The 21,526-nt window shown below is 46.9% G+C and overlaps 1 protein-coding gene across 16 annotated transcripts in view; it reads left to right on the top strand.

The window, feature by feature from the left end:
* CCDC88A (coiled-coil domain containing 88A) overlaps window positions 1-21,526 on the top strand; it is a 410,515-nt gene that overhangs the window by 230,922 nt on the left and 158,067 nt on the right. For all 16 annotated transcript variants that reach the window (XM_065590781.1, XM_065590785.1, XM_065590783.1 and 13 more), the window contains one exon: window positions 8,970-9,154. In XM_065590781.1, the coding sequence (XP_065446853.1) occupies window positions 8,970-9,154 (185 nt within the window). The remainder of the gene's footprint in view (window positions 1-8,969; window positions 9,155-21,526) is intronic.

Raw genomic sequence — 21,526 nt, 5'->3', positions numbered from 1 at the left:
GATGACCTTCAAAGTCCCTTCCAGTTTTATGAGATAGGTATATCTCCATATATTTATATTCTATTCTATTCAGTACGGTTCACCGCGGGCACGTCGATGGTCTCAGACACATTGGTGTTCTCATTCCCGTTCCCAATCTACAGAGCAGAACCACTCTCTAAGTGTGAGGCATCAATCGCCAGGATACCATCACTGATGCGCCGAATGCCACCACTGATCACCGCAGTCACGGCAACCAGCGCCATTGCCCCCATAGAGGCCCTCATTGGAGGTCTGCAGCCAGAGCCAACGGGATTGGGGTAGACGGGCGGCCTTGGTACTGTCCTGGTCCTACAGACATGTCTCTCCCTCCTCGGGCTCAGACAGTGAGGAGGAGACCCTTCCTGCAGGTCAAGGCCACCCACTTTGGGCACTGGTATTCCCCTCTGGGCCACCAGTGGCACTATGGCCCCAGGGCCAATGGCCGACTCCCTAGCAACTATGAAACCCCTGGGGATTTCCCCACCCATTGCAGGAGCATAGGTCATCCTCGGGAGCTTCTGAAATACTGTCAGCGACAGTCTCCCACCCGCCCCCTGACTCAGACGTGGAGTCAGAGAAAGCTCCCCAGGATCAGCCAGCCTTGGCTGAGGCTCCTGTGGCAGAAATGGTGGAGTTGGTAGACCCACCTGTACGTGACTCATCATTTTTCCCAATGAGGTGATAGGAGGGTCCTCTCACTCGGTTCCCCAGGATGATGCAAGGGTCCACCAGGAGCTTTTGAAGAGGGTCGCCTCAAACCTGGGGCTGGAACCCAAGGAACTGGCGGAGCCCTCAGACTCCCTGTTCGATGTGCTAAGTGGAGCACCCCCTCCAAGATGGCATTGCTGGTGCACAAGGGAGTGTTGAAAATTAGTAAGGCCTTGTGCCAGACGCTCTCCTCCCTGCCCCCCATCTCCAAGCGGGTGGAAAGAAAATACTATTTCCCCGGTAAGGGGTATTGAGTATCTTTATACCCACCCTACCCCAAGCTCACTAGTTATGTTGAGCGCGATAGACAGGGTCAACCGGGATCAACACCTAAGAACAAGGAGGCAAAGAGGCTCGATCTCTTTGGTAGAAAAATTTATTCTACGTCCAGCCTCCAGCTGCGAGTGGCCAACCATTAGGCCTTACTTGGCTGTTACGATTTTAATATTTGGCATTCCATGGCCAAGTTTACAGATTCACTGCCAGAGGAGCCCAAGAAGGAATTCCTGGCTATCCTTGATGAGGGCAGAGTTATGGGCCAGGGCAGCCCTCCAAGCGGCCTCAGATGCGTCAGACTCTGTGGCCTGGGCCATGGCTTCGGTCTTTTTTTATGAGGCAGATGTCCTGGTTGCAGTCACCGGGCCTATTGATGGAGGTTCAACAATCCATCCAGGACCTCCCATTCGATGGCCTGGCACTGTTTTTGGAGCAAACAGATAGTAAATTACATGACCTGAAAGACTTTAGGGCTACCTTGCACTCCCTGGGCCTTTACACGCCAGGGCCAACGAGGAAGTGGTTTAAGCCACAACAGCCCCACCGGTTTGGGAGCCAACCTCGGTCAGACTCCTTCCGCAAGAAAGGCAAGGACTGTAAGCGCCGACAAGGCCATCAGCTGGCACCCTCAGCTCACTCGAGCTCCACCTGTAACTAATCGGGTAACAAGCAGGCATTTTGAGGGTGTGCTCAAGAGTTACCTTCCATTCTGTGTGCTGGATCTTGCTCCCATGTTATTTTCCAACCATTTGTCCCCCTTCCTTCCTGCCTTTCTGCCTCGCCTCTGCAATGCAGCAGAGTAGCAGGGGGATATACCCTCCAGTTTATTTCTATCCACCCCTCCCACCCTTCCTTTCCGTCCCTCTTCAGGGACCCTTCTCACGAGCATCTGCTCGCTCAGGAGGTGCAGGGCTTTCTGTGGGTGGCAGCTCTGGACACAGTCCCTCTGCACTTGAGGGGGAAAGCATTTTATTCATGCTATTTTTTTTATCCCAAAAACCAAGAGGGGTCTATGCCCCATCCTTGACCTGCGAAACATCGACAAGTATTTCAAGAAGTTGAAGTTCCGCATGGTCTCCTTGGCCTCCATCATTCCTTCCCTGGATCCGAGAGACTTGTACGCTGTCCTCGATCTGAAAGACGCTTACTTTCACATATCGATATTTCACGGACACAGACTGTTCCTACGTTTCGTAGTTGGACCACACACTGCCAATTCGCAGTGCTCCCTTTTGGCCTAGCAACGACACCGAGGGTGTTTACGAAATACATGTCAGTGGTGGTGGCCTACCTCAGATGTCGGGGTATCCAGATTTACCTGTACCTTGATGACTGGCTCATCAAGGGCCGCTCCAGGGTCCAGGTCCAGCGCAGCATTGAGATGTTGCAAGCCATTTGTTAAGCTCTGGGCCTGTTGATAAACAAACAAAAATCAATGTTGATCCTGGTCCAACTGATAGTTTATCAGAGCGGTACTTGACTCTCTCCAAGCCAGAGTATTCCTGCCAGAGGCCAGGTTCAAGGCAAAGTCAGATCTGATTGCCAGCATCACTGCCCATCTGCTCACCACTGTCTGGGTCTGTCTCAGATGGTGCACATACGTAATATGACATGTGAGACTCAGGCTGCTTCCCCTCCAGATGTGGCTGGTGTCGGTCTACTCCCTGGCCAGACATCACCCAGACAAGGTCATCATGATCTCTCCGCAAGTGCTTACCTCTCTGCAGTGGTGGTCTGACCCGATTCTGGTGTTGGAAGGTGTGCCATTCGTGAGCCCGCAACCCATGGTCTCCCTGATTTCAGATGCGTCCAACCTCAGTTGGGGAGCGCATCTCAGTACACTGCAGACTCAAGGGTTATGGTCTCGAAAGGCGCTCACATTGCATATAAACATCAGGGAGCTCAGAGCCATCCACCTGGCTTGTGGTGTCTTCCTTCTCCAACTCTCCGGCCAGGTGGTGAAAGACAAACAACACGGCCTCCATGCTCTATGTCAACGGGCAGGGGGGAACTCGATCATCGGCTCTGTGCTGGGAGTTCTGCATCCAGCATGCAATCCACCTGGAAGCCTCACACCTCCCCGGTGCCGGAACATGCTGACGGATCACCTTAGCAGGTCCTTCTTCTCTCACCACAAGTGGTCCCTTCACTTGGAAGTTGTCAGAATGCTCTTCCAGAAGTGGGGTGCTCCCCAAGTGGACCTGTTTGCCACCAGACAGAACAGAAACTGTCATCAGTTTTGTTCTCTCCAAAGCCTCGGTAGAGGCTCACTATCCAATGCCTTTCTCCTGTCTTGCTCGGGCACCTGATGTACGCCTTCCCGCCAGTTCTGCTCATCAGCAAAGTCCTCTCAAAAATCAAGAGGGACAAGGCACAGGTCATTATGATCGCCCTATCATGGCCTTTCCAGCATTGGTTCAGCATGCTCATGGACCTGGCTGTTGCAGCCCCATGGCCACTTCCCAGCCACCCGGACCTACTCTCACAGGATCACGGTCGACTCCTACACCCGAACCTTGCCTCTCTCCACCTCACAGCTTGGATGCTGCGTGGCTGAATCCAGAGGAACAATCCTGCTCTAGTCAGGTACAGCAGGTTCTCTTGGAGAGCAGAAAGCCCTCCACCACTTTACCTGGCAAAGTGGAAGTGTTTCTTCTACTGGGCGTCAGAGTGGAATAGCTCCCCGACCCAGTTGTCTCTGCAGTTCATTCTGGATTACCTGCTTCACTTAAAGCACCAGGGTCTCACCTTTTCTTCGATCAAGGTGCACCGCTGCCATATCGGCCTTCCATCCTTGTATCCAGGGTAGATTGGTGTTCTCGCATGAGATGTCGATCAGGTTCCTGAAGGGCATTAAAAGACTCTTTCAACTGGTCTGGGACCCAGTTCCCCAATGGGACCTTAATCTGGTCCTCTCCAGGCTCACGAATCTGCCCTTTGAGCCTATGGCTTCTTGTTCCCTTTCCCACTTGTTGTGGAAGGTCGCATTCCTTGTAGCTATTACCTTGGCGAGATGTGTCTCTGAACTTAAAGCCCTCACTTCGGAGCCCCCGTACACGGTATTTTACAAGGACAACTGTGGACCCATCCAGCCTTCCTGCCAAAGGTGGTGTCGCATTTCCATGTCAACCAGGATATCTTATATATGGCAAATATAGTGCCCATCTTTAAAAAAGGGAATAAGGAGAATCCGTGGAACTACAGATCTGTCAGCCTCACCTCAGTCCCCGGGTCCTCAAGAAATCCGTTTTGAAACACTTGGAGGAGAGGAAGGTGATCAGGAACAGTCATCATGGATTCGCCAAGGGCAAGTCATGCCTGACCAACTTGATTGCCTTCTATGATGAGATAACTGGCTCTGTGGATATCGGGAAAGCGGTGGACATGATATACCTTGACTTTAGCAAAGCTTTTGATATGGTTTCCCACAGTGTTCCTACCAGCAAATTAAAGAAATATGGATTGGATGAATGGACTGTAAGGTGGATAGAAAGCTGGCTAGATGGTCAGGCTCAATGGGTAGTGATCAACTGCTCGATTTGTGGTTGGCAGCTGGTATCAAGCAGAGTGTCCTGGGGTCAGTCCTGGAGCCGGTTTTGTTCAACATCTTCATTAATGATCTGGAGGATGGGATGGATTGCACCCTCAGCAAGTTCGCAGGTGACACTAAGCTGGCAGGAGAGGTAGATACGCTGGAGGGTAGGGTTAGGGTCCAGAGTGACCTAGACAAATTGGAGGAATGGGCCAAAAGAAATCTGATGAGGTTCAACAAGGACAAGTGCAGAGTTCTGCACTTAGGACGGAAGAAACCCATGCACTACTACAGGCTGGGGACCGACTGTCTAAGAAACAGTTCCCCAGAAAAGGACCTGGGAATTACAGTGGATGAGAAGCTGGATATGAGTCAACAGTGTGCCCTCGTTGCCAAGAAGCCTAACAGCATATTGGGCTGCATTAGTAGGATCATTGCCAGCAGATAGAGGGAAATGATTATTCCCCTCTTTGGCACTGGTGAGGCCACATGAAGTATTGCGTCCAATTTTGGGCCCCTCCACTACAGAAAGGATGTGGAGAAATTGGGGAGAGTCCAGCGAAGGGCAATGAAAATGATTAGGGGGTTGGGGCACATGACTTACGAGGAGAGGCTGAGGGAACTGGGCTTATTTAGTCTGCAAAAGAGATAAGTGACTGGGGGTTTGATAGCAGCTTTCAATTACCTGAGGGGGGTTCCAAAGAGGATGGATCTAGACCAGGCCTGCACAACATGCGGCCCGGGGGCCGCATGTGGCCCAGGTGGGCTCACTTTGCGGCCTGCGGGGGGTGAGTAGGTGGGCTCACTGTGCGGCCCTCGGGGGGTGAGTAGGCAAGCGGTGGGTGAGGGAGCGGGGTGAGTAGGCAAGCCGAGGGTGTGGGGGCTGAGGAGGCGAGCGGGCGGGCAGTGGCGGGGGTGCAGGTGAGCCGGCGGTGGGGAAGCGGGGCTGAGGAGGCAAGCGGTGACTTGATGGCTGACCTGGTCTACTGATCTGGTCTGGCTCCCATCCCCTCTCCAAGGGTTGCAGCTGTCTGTAGGTGCTGCCTTCCATGCCTCCCTCATTCACACCTCATTCATTCAACAGGGCAATTGATTACAAAGTGGGGGGGAGATCTTATTCTACTTCTAGCAAAAAGACATTTTTCTTTTACCTTAATTATACTACCTTAGGAGCCCACTATAACATATTACAAAGGTTCAATATCGCTGTTTTTTAAATTAATGGAGATATCCTATCTCCTAGAACTGGAAGGGACCTTGAAAGGTCATCGAGTCCAGCCCCCTGCCTTCACTAGCAGGACCAAGGACTGATTTTTGCCCCAGATCCCTAAGTGGCCCCCTCAAGGATTAAACTCACAACCCTGGGTATAGCAGCCCAATGCTCAAACCACTGAGCTATCCCTCCGCCCCTTCTGTGGAAGGAGGGTTTGTTTCCGCGGGGCGGGGTGTTGTGTTTTGGGGGGTCTGGGTGGCGCTGGGGGGGGGGAGTTTCGGCAGGGCCAGGGGGTTTCGGCCCTCAGCTGTTTTCTTTGGAGTAATATGGCCCTCGCCGCTTTACGAGTTGTGCAGGCCTGATCTAGACTGTTCTCAGTGGTGGCAGATGACAGAACAAGGGGAAATGGTCTCATGTTGCAGTGGGGGAGGTCTAGGTTGGATATTAGGAAAAACTATTCTAGGAGGATGGCAAAGCACTGGCATGGGTTACCTAAGGAGGTGGTGGAATCTCTATTCTTAGAGGTTTTTAAGGCCCGGCTTGACAAAGCCTTTGCTGGGATGATTTAGTTGGGATTGGTCCTGCTTTGAGCAGGGGGTGGACTAGATGACCTCCTGAGGTCTCTTCCAACCCTAATCTTCTATGATTCTATATCTTCCTCCCAGCGTTCTGTCCAAAGCCTCACACGAGCAATGAGGAGAATTTGCTGCACACTCTATATGTCAGGCGCACCCTGGCATTCTACCTGGGGCGCACCAAGCTCTCTATCGCGATAGCTGACAGGATGAAGGGCCTTCTGGTGTCCTCAGAGGATTTCGAATTGGATCACAAGCAGCATCCATGCTTGTTATGAGTTGGTGCAGGCTGTGTCTCTACCAATAGTGAAGGCTCATTTGACTAGACTCACTCGTCTTCAGCTGCCTTCCTGGTGCACGTCCCTATCCAGGACATCTGCAGGGCCGCAACATGGTCTTCGGTACACACATTCACAGCGCACTACACCATCACCAAGCAAGCCAGAGATGACACTGGATTTGGCAGAGCTGTGTTGCAGTCAATATGTCCATGAACTCCTACTCGCCTCCGATGGTACTGCTTGGGAGTCACCTACAATGGAATGGACATGAGCAAGCACTCAAAGAAGAAAAGATGGTTACCTTTCGTAGCTGTTGTTCTTCGAGATGTGTTGCTCATGTCCATTCCAGGACCCACCCTCCTTCCCCTATGTTGGAGTTCCAGCAAGAAGGAACTGAGGGAGGGGGGAGCCGGCAGTGCCCGTTATACTGATGCATACGCGCGCCATTCCAGAGGGCACCAGAGTTGGTCCCCTATGGCTACCACTGAGGGAAAAACTTCCAGAACCGGTGCATGTGGTGAGCACACACATCTACAATGGAATGGACATGAGCAACACATCTCGAAGAACAACAGTTACGAAAGGTAACCATCTTTTATTCTTATAGTCCCAGCATGGCCATGCCAGCACTGGTTTGGCATGTTATTGGACCTATAGTGAACCCAATGCCGCTCCCTCCCCTCTCATACCTGATCTCCCAAAATCACCGCTGATTCTCCACCCAAACCTCAAGGCCCTCCACCTGACCGCATGGAAGCTCCATGGTTAAATGCAGTGGGGCTGGCCTGTTCGGAGCAAGTCCACCAGGTATTGCTATGTAGTAGGAAACGATCTACTAGAGTGATTTACCTTGCCAAGTAGAAGTGTTTCTCCATGTGGCCTGTCACCCGGTAGGTCACCTCTCCAGTCTATGCTGGAGTATCTGCTTAATCTGAAACAGCAGGGCCTAGCCATTTAGTTGATTAAGGTACTCCTAGTGGACATTTCCATCTTCCACCCTTTGGTGGATGGTAGGTCGTTTTTTCCTCACAAAATGTCCATTCACTTCCTCAAGGGCTTAGAGGGACTATACCCTCAGATTCGTGAATCCATTCCACCATGGGACCTAAACCTGGTCCTGTCAAGACTCGCAGGCTTCTCCCTTTGAGCCACTGGCATCATGCCCCTTGATGTACTTCTTTTGGAAGGTTGCCTTCCTGGTAGCAATTACCTCGGCCAGGAGGGTGTCAGAGATCAGGGTCCTTACGTCAGAACCCCCTTATACAGTGTTCTTTAAGGACAAGGTACAACTTCACCACCACCCTGCATTCCTCCCGAAGTTTCATAACCTGATTACTATTTTCTTGCAAGTATTCTTCCCCAGACTTCTCACAAATAGAGAGGAGCAGCATTTCCACATGCTGGATGTTAGACGGGCCCTGGTTTTCTATATAGAAAGGACCAAACCGTTCTGTAAGTCTATGCAACTCTTTGTGACAGTAGCAGACAGGATGAAAAGCCTGCCAATTTTGGTCCAAAGAATTTCATCTTGGATCACTTCCTGCATTTGCACATTCTGTGAGCAGGAGGGTGCCCCACCTCCTGCCCTCTTGACCACCCACTCGACAAGAGCTCAAGCTTCCTCAGCAGCGTTTCTGGCCCAGGTCTCAATCTAGGATATTTGTAGAGGAGTGACTTGATCGTGGGTGCATACTTTTTCATACCACTACACCGTCACCCAGAAGGCTAGAGATGATGTCAGGTTTGATAGAGCAGTGTTGCAATCTACATGTCTATGAACTCCGAGCCCATCTCCTAAGGTACTGCTTGGGCATCACCTAACATAGAATGGACATGGGTAAACACTCAAAGAAAAAACGGTTACTAACCTTTCTGTAACTGTTGTTCTTTGAGATGTGTTGCTCATGTCCATTCCACAACTCACCCTTCTGCCTCATGGTCAGAGTTAGCCAGCCAGAAAGAACTGAGAGGGGGCAGAGCTGGCCTGGACCCTTATACCAACACATGAGCACATGGCACCAGGGGGCACTAGAGCCGGTTTGACAGATTCCACTGAGGGAAAAATCTTCAGCAACTGTGCATGTGGCACGTGCACACCTAAAGTGGAATGGACATGAGGAACACATCTCGAAAAACAACAGTTACAGAGAGGTTAGTAATCTTTTTTTCAGTCCTCCTTCATCCACAATTTCATAGTTGTTCTTAGGTGGGGGAGAGAGGTCTGAGTGGCCCCAACAAACAATGCTGACTAGAAGATTTTGGAGGATCATGGTGCAGGCCTTTTTATCCCACAAGTCTCACAGACTCACCTCAAAGATCTTGAGTTAATGATAAGTAACCTCTATTTCTTTTAAATCTTACAGTGCCACGAAAGTCACTTGGCCATGAAGTGAATGAATTGACATCAAGTAGATTGCTGAAGCTGGAAATGGAAAACCAAAGTTTGCTGAAGATGGTGGAAGAGCTACAAAATGCAATGGGTTCTGTAGAAGGCAGTAATTCAAAGATTCTGAAAATGGAAAAAGAAAACCAAAGACTTAGCAAAAAGGTAGCCATCAATATGTGCATGTACAATATGATCAAATAGACTATAAAAGGTGTGGTATGTCAGGTTTTATCGGTATGAGTTTGGGATGGATGCATTACTCACATGTGCTAAAGTGTTTTGTGTGTGTGTGAGAAAGAGAGATTAGTCTTTTCATAATTAAGACAAAAGCAGGCTTTCCATTCTGAATCTGATTTTCCCCCCTCTGATACAATCTCTCTCTCTCTGTCTCTCTCTCAAAAAAGTTGTTTATATTTAAGATTTTGCATCTGTGGTCTTTAGCCAAAGTGGAATTTTGATGAGACTGTTGCAGTGAATCTGACAAGTATGGAACTTAAAATAGATGTTACAATAATTTTCAAAAAGTTAATGACATATCTTTGTCACATTATATTTTAAGAACAGGTTGGCCTAGAAACCTGTTTGACTTAAGAGCCCTTGATGTGATCTAGTACATAGAACTAATTTAGAGAGAACTGGGTGGTTTAGTTTTGGACGTGTTCACTAGTGACTAACTAAACTCTGGAATAACCATCATGGCTGTTTCTGCACAGCTCAGGAACTGTAAAGGTTTCAGTCAGCTCTATTTTCAGCATCAATACAAACTTTTTTGCTGAATAATGGTTGAACTAAGTGTGGACTGTGTTGAACTAGGTCAGAGGTAGGCAACCTATGGCACGCCTACCAAAGGCAGCACGCGAGCTGATTTTCAGTGGCACCCTGTAGTGGGTGGTCACCCGCTCCTGCCTTGAAAGGTTTTAAACATCCCGGGGAGAAGGCTGTGGCTGAGAGAGAAAACCCTAGGCTGATTGGGGAAACAGCCGCAGCTGGTCCACGCCCCAATCAGGCCGTAGCTGGCCCTATAAAGGGGCTGCTAGGCTGAAGTCTCTCTCTAGCTGTAGAGGGAGATAGACCTGGCTGCAGGGAGCTGAGCAGAGTACCTGAGTGGAGCAGGGCTGGGGAAAGGCAGAGGAGCTGGGGAGACTCCAGCCTCAAAAGTCCCAGGCTGTGGCCTAGCAGAAGGCCAACGGGTACTGGGGGTTGCAGAGGGCAGCCCGGGGTAGGCAAAGGCAGCAGGTCCAAACCCAAATTTGCCGGTGATGAGTAGTGTGATACTGCAGTCTGCCCCAGGGCGCGGGAGCTAGACAATGACTGGCAGTAGCCTTATACTAAGACAAGTGGGGATTGTGGGTGGGGGCTCCCTGGGGAGGGGAGACCCTGAGACAAAGGGGTTACTGCCAAGGGGCAGCACCCCAGATAATGGGACACCGGGTCTGGGAGGGACACAGGGGCCAAGTGGCAGGGGACACCAACCTGCAGAGGGCGCTCTGGAGGCTGGACGAGCTAATTCCCAGAGACAACCAGCAGGAGGCACCGCAGGGCTGAGTTGCTGCACCTTTAACACCCACACTGCCCTGGTCCTGGCCACCGGTCCAGGGGGCTCTGCATTTTAATTTAATTTTAAATGAAGCTCCTTAAACATTTTTAAAAACTTATTTACTTTACATACAACAATAGTTCAGTTATATATTATAGACTTATAGAAAGAGACCTTCTAAAAACATTAAAATGTATTACTGGCACGTGAAACCTTAAATTAGAGTGAATAAATGAAGACTTGGCACACCACTTCTGAAAGGTTGCTGACCCCTGAGCTAGGTGGTTGAACTGTGTATGTATGTTTGTGTAGGGGAGCATGGGGCAACGTTAAGGTTGTTCATAGTACTTTAACTAGGAATTTCCATACTTCACAACACTGGATTTGTTGAAGGTTATTTTGTTTCATATTTAACCTTAACCTAGAATTTCTTGGATTTCTGATGTCTGTGTTTGTAAAACTGTAACATTGTTCTTTGTTGTACTGTTACTTTTTCAACATTAACTTCAGTTTCCAGTCTTAGAAAAGATACATAAAACACAGCATATCTCCTGATATTTAGAGATGTTAAGATGTTTATCCTGAAGAACTTAACAATAAATATGAACCAATATAAAGAATCTAGTTTTAAAAAGCTCCCAGTTTCATAGATACTGAAGAAGTCACCAAATATATTCTTAAACTGAATTTTGTTGAGCATCTCACTTTTCTCCCCTCTTGCTGGAAGAACAGAACAGCTGGTGTTAGAGCACCATCTACCAGGAAGTATGGAGACAAAGTATAATGAAAGCCCAAGTGCCCGACTCAAAAAAATTAATAGGCTGAGTCCACCCCCAAACCTTCAGGCTTTTTCTGTGCCTCTTTCCTGGAAGCATGGAGTGTAGCTCTTCACTAGCGCTGCCAAGTAATTAAAAATGTTTTTCCCTGTGTTGCATTTTGAGGGATACCTATATTTTAGGGACTTTTAATCATTGTTCCCCAACAAACTTCTCTTATGATGTACTAAGGTACCCAGCATCCCAGCCTCATAATAGAAAATTATTAGATTGGAATTTTGAACAGATTGAATAGAACATAGGGTATCAGTGAGACAGTTAACTGCCAGAGACAGTTGAAATAATTTTAGCAGTTGAGACTTGAGTAAGTTTGGGAAATTCGTCTTTCTAGATTTTTCCCCTGTAGCAGATTTTCAAGAGATTTACCTTTTCAATTTGCAACACTTCTGCAACTAAACACAAGACAGTTAATTTAGCTTTTTTATCTCGTTACTTGTTACAAAAATTGTGGTCAGATATAATCTTTAAATGAGGAGATCTCAGAGACTCTTGCTCTCATCAATAATACATTCATAGAATCACAGAATATTACAGTTGGAAGAGACTTCAGGAGGTCATCTAGTCCAATCCCCTGCTCAAAGCAGGACCAACACCAACTGAATCATCCCAGCCAGGACTTTATCAAGCCTGGCTTTAAAAACCTCTAAGGATGGAGATTCCACCACCTCCCTAGGTAACCCATTCCAGTGCTTCATCACGCTCCTAGTGAAATAGTGTTTCCTAATAGCCAACCTATACCTCCCCCACTGCAACTTGAAACCATTGCTTCTTGTTCTGTCATTTGCCACCACTGAGAATAGCCTAACTCCATCCTCTTTGAAACCCCCCTTCAGGTAGTTGAAGGCTGCTATCAAATCCCCCCTCACTCTTCTCTTCTGCAGACTAAATAAGCCCAGTTCCCTTAGCCTCTCCTTGTAAGTCATGTGCCCCAACCCCCAAATCATTTTCGTTGCCCTCCGCTGGACTCTCTCCAATTTGTTTACATCCCTTCTGTAGTGAGGGGACCAAAACTGGACACAATACTCCAGGTGTGGCCTCACCAGTGCCGAATAGAGGGGAATAATCAGTTCCCTCTATCTGCTGGCAATGCTCCTACTAATACAGCCCAATATGCCGTTGTCCTTCTTGGCAACAAGGGCACACTGCTGATTCATATCCAGCTTCTCGTCCACTGTAATCCCCAGGTCCTTTTCTGCAGAACTACTGCTTAGCCAGTCAGTCCCCAGCCAGTAGCGGTGCATGGGATTCTCCCTTCCTAAGTGCAGGACTCTGCACTTGTCCTTGTTGAACCTCATCAGATTTCTTTTGGCCCAATCCTCCAATTTGTCTAGGTCACTCTGGACCCTATCCCTACCCTCCAGCGTATCTACCACTCCTCCTAGTTTAGTGTCATCTGCAAACTTGCTGAGGGTGGAATTCATCCCTTCATCCAGATAATTAATAAAGATGTTGAACAAAACTGGCTCCAAGACCAACCCATGGGGCACTTCACTTGATACCGGCTGCCTGCTAGACATTGAGCCATTGATCACTACCCGTTGAGCCCGACAATCTAGCCAGCTTTCTATCCACTTTATAATCCATTCATCTAATCCATAATTCTTTTACTTGCTGGCAAGAATACTGTGGGAGACCATATCAAAAGCTTTGCCAAAATCAAAATATATCACATCAACTGCTTTCTGGATATCCACAGAGCCAGTTATCTCATCATAGAAGGCAATCAGATAGGTCAGGCATGACTTGTCCTTGGTGAATCCACATTACCAGACAACAAATGTCAAAATAGAGTTAAGCATTTATATTGCCATATAAAATTATGTTAATAGCTAGGGCTGTCAAGCGACTAAAAAAAATTCATCACGATTAATCGTGCTGTTAAACAATAACAGCCTACAAGTCCACTGAATCCTACTTCTTCTTCAGGCAATTGGTAAGATAAAAAAAATTGTTTACATTTGCAGGAGTTAATGCTGCCCGCTTCTTATTTACAATGTCACCTGAAAGTGAGAACAGGCATTCACATGGCATTGTTGTAGCCGGTGTTGCAAGATATTTACATGCCAGATGCGCTGAAGATTCATATGTCCCTTCATGCTTTGACCACCGTTCCAGAGGACATGCGTCCATGCTGATGACAGGTTCTGCCCGATAATGATGCACAACAGTGCAGACCAGTCAGTGCATGTTCATGTTCATTATCTAAGTCAGATGCCACCAGGAGAAGGTTGATTTTCTTTTTTGGTGTTTCGGATTCTGTAGTTTCCACATTGGAGTGTTGCTCTTTTAAGACTTCTGAAAGCATGTTCCACACCTCATCCCTCTCAGCTACTGCACATGCTGTCTTCCCTCTAGGAAGGGCAGAAGTAAAGACCTCACTTAGCCCAAGAATACTATGGAATTTGTGGTCAGAGTCCATAGATTAAGTGAGGTAAAGATGAATCTTAAAACTTCATTTGAAGGTTGTCACCAGCCCAATGAGGATAAAGAATAGGATAAGGATAGGGATAGGGGAGTGTCACGGGGTGACGACTCACCGGCGCGGCATCTCCTGCTGGTCTTCTCAGGAATTAGCTCTTACAGCCCAGAGCGCCCTCTGCAGGCTGGTGTCTCGCTTGCCGCTGGCTCCTGTGTCTCTCCCAGACCTCGGTGCCCTTTACCTTGGGGTTCTGCCCTGGCAGTAACCCCGCTCTGGGTCTCCCCCCCCAGGGGAACCCCCAACCCTCTATCCCCACTTTGCCTCAGTGGCTACTGCCAGTCATCCCCTCTCCCTGGGGAAGATTGCAGTCTATAAACCACTCATCGGCAAGGGGGGTTGGACCAGCTGCCTCTGTCTATATCTCGGCTGCCCCTCTGCAGCCCCAGTACCTTTGTGGGCCCTCAACTTGGCCTGCAGCCTGGGGCTTTGCTAGGCTGGAGCTCCCTCTGCCCTTCCCCAGCACTGTTCCACCCTAGATACCCTTCTCAGCTTCCCAGGCAGCCAGGCCCGTCTCTCTCAAGTAAACTAGAGAGAGTGTGTCTGCCAGCCTCTGGCCCTCAGCCTTCTTATAGGGCCAGCTGTGGCCCTATTGGGGCGTGGGCCCAGTTGTGGCTGCTTCCCCCAATCAGCCTAGTTTTTCCCCACCACAACCCTCTCCCAGGGCTGTTTTAAGCCCTTCAGGGCAGGAGTGGGGTGACTACCCCGCTACAGGGAGTTTTCAGCCTTCATATGAATGGTGAACGTAGACGCCTGGTATGTTTGGCCCTTAGTGGTATGTGAATGAAGGAAGTGTCGTCTCTGAATTATATTTCTCACATAATTATTTTGTTACTTCCTATAGTATCTATCCTTGTGGCAGATCTGAAGGCTAAGATGTCAGATATTGTAATCTTTGGTCTGTAGTGGAAGGATGGACTCTAGAAAAACTGAGTTAGTTCCCCATATGTGGTGGGTGGTTCACCACTTGATGTAAGAATAATGGTGGTTTGAAGCCATTGTTAGAAATATTGCTGAAATGGTGTGCTGTCAGTTTTAACAAGTGTTCCCACAAAAATTTCTCACTTTGCCTGTGATAAAGCCTGTGCCCTGTGGATGCATGTGCTTACAAACAAAAGGAGTGGGGGACTAGGAAATATGTTCATTTGTTTCCACATTGAAACAATTATGCATTCTCATAACCAAGGTGGGAGGCAGCAGCACCATTTGGCAAAAAACTCGGTATATGAAGTACCCCTTTCAGGAAAAGTTTATCCTGAGTTCTTTAAAAATATATAGAGTATAATGTAGTATGGCACAGCATTCAACTTGTATAAATGAAAGCGTGAGTGAGGAAGCAGTTAATGTCTTGTAGGAGCAAAGGGAATCTTTCCTAAGGAAAATTTTTGAAATATCCATCATCTAGTAAAATTTGGCCCATTTTATAGACAAAAAATGTATTCTTAAAATGGATACTTATGATTCCTGGGGATAAAAGTACTGATGGAGATGGTTTAGCATTATCCTGAGATGGGGTGAACTCTAACAGAATCAGAGGATAAGGGAGATCCCCATATCTTTCCTTTGCTGAAATAATTTAATAAGTGGCCTTTCAAGACCATCACAATGCAGATAATATAGATAAAGTGATCAGGACAAAGGGACTCAGAGGCTATGTCTACACTACACACCAGTGTCACCAGCATGTAGTGTATATGTAGCTACACACCATTGTGAAAAGCAAGCTTCGTCACCACTGCAGTGTGTAGCTATATTTGTCAGTGAAAGACTCCGACAGTGGGGAAAGGCTTCAGCTGCTCCCCACTGCTGGAGTCTTTCAGTGCAATGAAAAAAGGCTCTAGGAAGGGGAATCATAGAATATCAGGGTTGGAAGGGACCTCAGGAGGTCATCTAGTCTAACACCCTGCTCAAAGCAGGTCCAATCCCCAACTAAATCATCCCAGCCAGGGCTTTGTCAAGCCTGACCTTAAAAACCTCTAAGGAAGGAGATTCCACCACCTCCCTAGGTAACCCATTCCAGTGCTTCACCACCCTCCAAGTGAAAAAGTTTTTCCTAATATCCAACCTGAACCACCCTGACTGCAACTTGAAACCATTACTCCTTATTCTGTCATCTACTACCACTGAGAACAGTCTAGATCCATCCTTTTCAGAACCCCCCTTCCGGTAGTTGAAAGCAGCTATCAAATCCCCCCTCATTCTTCTCTTCTGCAGACTAAATAAGCCCAGTTCCCTCGGCCTCTCCTTATAAGTCATGTGCTCCAACCCCCTAATCATTTTTGTTGTCCTCCGCTGGACTCTTTCCAATTTTTCCACATCCTCCTTGTAGTGAGGGGACCAAAACTGGACGCAACACTCCAGGTGTGGCCTCACCAGTGCCGAATAGAGGGGAATAATCAGTTCCCTATCTGCTTGCAATGCTCCTACTAATACAGCCCAATATGCCGTTGTCCTTCTTGGCAACAAGGGCACAGTGTTGACTCATATCCAGCTTCTCGGCCACTGTAATCTCTAGGTCCTTTTCTGCAGAACTGCTGCCTAGCCACTCGGTCCCTAGTCTGTAGCAGTGCATGGGATTCTTCGGTCCTTGTTGAACCTCATCAGATTTCTTTTGGCCCAATCCTCTAATTTGTCTAGGTCCTTCTGTATCCTCTCCCTACCCTCCAGCATATCTACCACTCCTCCTAGTTTAGTGTCATCTGCAAACTTGCTGAGGGTGCAATTCATCCCGTGCTCAATATTAATGAAGATATTGAACAAAACTGGCCCCAGGACTGACCCTTGGGGCACTCTGCTTGATACCGGCTGCCAACTAGACATGGAACCATTGACCACTACCCCTTGAGCCCGACGATATAGCCAACTTTCTATCCACCTTATAGTCCATTCATCCAGCCGATACTTCTTTAACTTGCTGGCAAGAATACTATGGGAGACCGTATCAAAAGCTTTGCTAAAGTCAAGGAATAACACTGCTTTCCCCTCATCCACAGAGCCAGTAACCTCATCATAGAAGGCAATTATTTTAGTCAGGCATGACTTGCCCTGGGTGAATGCATGCTGACTATTCCTGATCACTTTCCTCTCCTCTAAGTGCTTCAAAATTCATAGATTCTAGGACTGGAAGGGACCTGGAGAGGTCATCGAGTCCAGTCCCCTGCCCACGTGGCAGGACCAAATACTGTCTAGACCATCCCTGATAGACATTTATCTAACCTACTCCTAAATATCTCCAGAGATGGAGATTCCACAACCTCCATAGGCAATTTATTCCAGTGTTTAACCACCCTGACAGTTAGGAACTTTTTCCTAATGTCCAACCTAGACCTCCCTTGCTGCAGTTTAAGCCCATTGCTTCTTGTTCTATCCTTAGAGGCTAAGGTGAACAAGTTTTCTCCCTCCTCCTTATGACACCCTTTTAGATACCTGAAAACTGCTATCATGTCCCCTCTCAGTCTTCCTTCATAGGTCATGTTCTCAAGACCTTTCATCATTCTTGTTGCTCTTCTCTGGACCCTCTCCAAAATTGATTCCTTGAGAACCTGCTCCGTGATTTTTCCAAGGACTAAGGTGAGACTGACTAGCCTGTAGTTTTCCAGATCCTCCTTCTTCCTTTTTTTAAAGATGGGCACTACATTAGCTTTTTTCCAGTCATCCAGGACCTTCCCCGATCACCATGAGTTTTCAAAGATAATGGCCAATGGCTCTGCAATCACATCCACCAACTCCTTTAGTACCCTCGGATGCAGTGCATCTGGCCCCATGGACTTGTGCTCGTCCGCCTTTTCTAAATAGTCCTAAACTAGCTTTCTCCACAGAGGGCTGGTCACCTCCTCCCCATACTGTGCTGCCCGGTGCAGTACTCTGGGAGCTGACCTTGTTGTGAAGACAGAGGCAAAAAAACATCGAGTACATTAGCTTTTTCCACAGTCTCTGTCACTAGTTTGTCTCCCCATTTCAGTAATGGGCCCACACTTTCCCTGATCATCATCTTGTTGCTAACATACCTGTAGAAACCCTTCTTGTTACTCTGAACATCCCTTGCTAGCTGCAACTCCAAGTGTGATTTGGCCTTCACCTTGGCCTTGATTTGGTCTTTACCTGTCCTGACTCGCCCTGCAGCTCAAGGAACTGAAGCCTCCTCTTCATGACTCAGCTGGGTCACTACGTGGTTACCCCTTCTAGGGCTTACTCAAAGTCCTTCCACACAGTCTCAGGCAGTCTTCTCCAGCACTGTCCTGATGGTGCCACTTCCCCAGTGGCCAGTATGGCAACCCAGGCCCACCCAATGCTCCAGGTTCCAGTCTAGGGACCCTGTATTGGGCAACTATGATATGCTTTTCCTCAGCCCTTGTTGCTCCTTCCCTGGACTCCTTCTTACAGCTTCTAGTCATCCCCCCCCTTTGGTTGTACCAGCTCAAACTCCCTCCCCCCAAGGAGTAAGTGTAAGTCATATAAAAAATGGAAACTAGGACAGATTACAAAGGATGAATATAGGCAAACAACACAAGAATGCAGGGGCAAGATTAGAAAGGCAAAGGCACAAAATGAGCTCAAACTAGCTACAGGAATAAAGGGAAACAAGAAGACTTTTTATCAATACATTAGAAGGAAGAGGAAGACCAAAGACAGGGTAGGTCTACTGCTCAGTGAAGGGGGAGAAACAGTAACCGGAAACTTGGAAATGCAGAGATGCTTAATGACTTCTTTGTTTCGGTCTTCACCGAGAAGTCTGAAGGAATGCCTAACATAGTGAATGCTAATGGGAAGGGGATAGGTTTAGCAGATAAAATTAAAAAAAAAACGAGTTAAAAATCACTTAGAAAAGTTAGATGCCTGCAAGTCACCAGGGCCTGATGAAATGCATCCTAGAATACTCAAGGAGCTAATAGAGGAGGGATCTGAGCCTCTAGCTATTATCTTTGGAAAATCATGGGAGACTGGAAAAGGGCAAATATAGTGCCCATCTATAAAAAGGGAAATAAAAACAACCCAGGAAACTACAGACCAGTTAGTTTAACTTCTGTGCCAGGGAAGATAATGGAGCAAGTAATTAAGGAAATCATCTGCAAACACTTGGAAGGTGGTAAGGTAATAGGGAACAGCCAGCATGGATTTGTAAAGAACAAATCATGTCAAACCAATCTGATAGCTTTCTTCGATAGGATAACGAGTCTTGTGGATAAGGGAGAAGCTGTGGATGTGGTATACCTAGACTTTAGTAAGGCATTTGATATGATCTCGCATTATATTCTTATCAATAAACTAGGCAAATACAATTTAGATGGGGCTACTATAAGGTGGGTGCATAACTGGCTGGATAACCGTACTCAGAGAGTTGTTATTAATGGTTCCCAATCCTGCTGGAAAGGCCTAACGAGTGGGGTTCCGCAGGGGTCTGTTTTGGGACCGGCTCTGTTCAATATCTTCATTAACGACTTAGCTATTGGCATAGAAAGTGCGCTTATTAAGTTTGCGGATGATACCAAACTGGGAGGGATTGCAACTGCTTTGGAGGACAGGGTCATAGTTCAAAATGATCTGGACAAATTGGAGAAATGGTCTGAGTTAAACAGGATGAAGTTTAATAAAGACAAATGCAAAGTGCTCCACTTAGGAAGTAAAAATCAGTTTTACACATACAGAATGGGAAGAGACTGTCTAGGAAGGAGTACAGCAGAAAGGGATCTAGGGGTTATAGTGGACCACAAGCTAAATATGAGTAACAGTGTGATGCTGTTGCAAAAAAAGCAAACATGATTCTGGAATGTATTAACAGGTGTGTTGTGAGCAAGACATGAGAAGTCATTCTTCCACTCTACTCTGCGCTGGTTAGGCCTCAGATGGAGTATTGTGTCCAGTTCTGGGCACCGCATTTCAAGAAAGATGTGGAGAAATTGGAGAGGGTCCAGAGAAGAGCAACAGGAATGATGAAAGGTCTTGAGAACATGACCTATGAAGGAAGGCTGCAAGAATTGGGTTTGTTTAGTTTGGAAAAGAGAAGACTGAGAGGGGACATGATAGCAGTTTTCAGGTATCTAAAAGGGTGTCATAAGGAGGAGGGAGAAAACTTGTTCACCTTAGCCTCTAAGGATAGAACAAGAAGCAATGGGCTTAAACTGCAGCAAGGGAGGTTTAGGTTGGACATTAGGAAAAAGTTCCTAACTGTCAGGGTGGTTAAACACTGGAATAAATTGCCTATGGAGGTTGTGGAATCTCCATCTCTGGAGATATTTAAGAGTAGGTTAGATAAATGTCTATCAGGGATGGTCTAGACAGTATTTGGTCCTGCCACGTGGGCAGGGGACTGGATTCGATGACCTCTCGAGGTCCTTTCCAGTCCTAGACTCCATGAATCTATGAAACACACCTCTCTTCTCCCAGGGAGTGATTGCAAATTACTTCCCTTCAGTCCCCCTTCTGCTACCAGATCCTGGGCTTTATACAAGTCCTTCCTGTTCTTACCCAGCTGAGCCTCATTTAATCAACTCCTGCTCTCTGGTCCTCCTCCAGGTGCAATCCTTTCAAGCCCTGTGTGGGGTAGACCCCCCCATCAAAGGGGGCTAAATATGTATGTACAGTACATGCTGCTAAAAGAAGTATGCAGTGTAGATGTACACAAATACTTTAACTGACACTACAAACAGACAAGATAGAAGATGAAAAGTAGAAAAACGTCAACCACAATTTGTGATCAATTCCATAAAGCTGAAGAAAGCAACTGGTAGCAGCAGGCCACCTCAGTACAGCTTTAGGGACTTCATTAAGCCAATTTATAATTGTTTATTTTGTGTATACTGAGTTTATCTCTATTTAAGTTGTAAAACAAGTTTTGTAAGATTTCATAAAATCATAGCACTGTAGGGATGGAAGGGATCTTGAGAAGTCATTGAGTCCAGACTTCTGTGCTGAGGCAGAATGAAGTATTATTATTAATTATTATTATTATCCCTGACGGGTGTTTGTCTAACCTGTTCTTAAAAACCACAATCTCTCTTGGAAGTGTATTCCAGAGCTTAATAATAAGTTTTTCCTAATAACTAATCTGAATCTCCCTTACTGCAAATTAAGCCCATTACTTCTTGTCCTACCTCCAGTGGGCATAGAGAACATTTGATCACAGTCCTCTTTAGCCATAAAATATTTGAAGACTGTTATCAGGTCCCCCTTCAGTCTTCTTTTCTCAAGACTAAACATGTCTATTTTTATTAACCTTTCCTCATAAGTCGGGTTTTCTAAACCTATTATCATTTTGTTGTTCTCCTCTTGACTCTCTCCAGTTTGTCCAATTTCTGTTATCAAAGAATAGATCTGTTAATAAATAAAATAATTGTAAAATAGGATAAAGGAACTCTCTGTGCTTCAGATGAATTAGTGTTGTGAAGATTCCAGATGCCTGGAATAATCATGGAAGGTAGGACCTTGGTCACGTGGCAATTGAAAACACAGGTCAAGTGTGCAGCGATTGTGACGTTTCAAAAAATCATCATGAATAATGATTTTCCGTATTGAAGGCTATTTTTACAACAAAGGGGGCTAGATTTTTTATTTTTAGATTAAAGTTTATTTTAGGTGGGACAGAGTTTGTAATATTTGCCGGATCTTAAATACAAATTTATGGACTTGATCCAGCTCCATTGAAGTCAATGAGAATCTTTCCATTGACTTTAACACGTGTTAGATCA

Source organism: Chrysemys picta, chromosome 3, assembly GCF_011386835.1.
Source record: "Chrysemys picta bellii isolate R12L10 chromosome 3, ASM1138683v2, whole genome shotgun sequence".
In the NCBI taxonomy this organism is placed as follows: Eukaryota; Metazoa; Chordata; order Testudines; family Emydidae; genus Chrysemys; species Chrysemys picta.
Note: the sequence above shows the minus strand (reverse complement) of the source record. Positions and strands in the feature narration are given on the sequence as shown.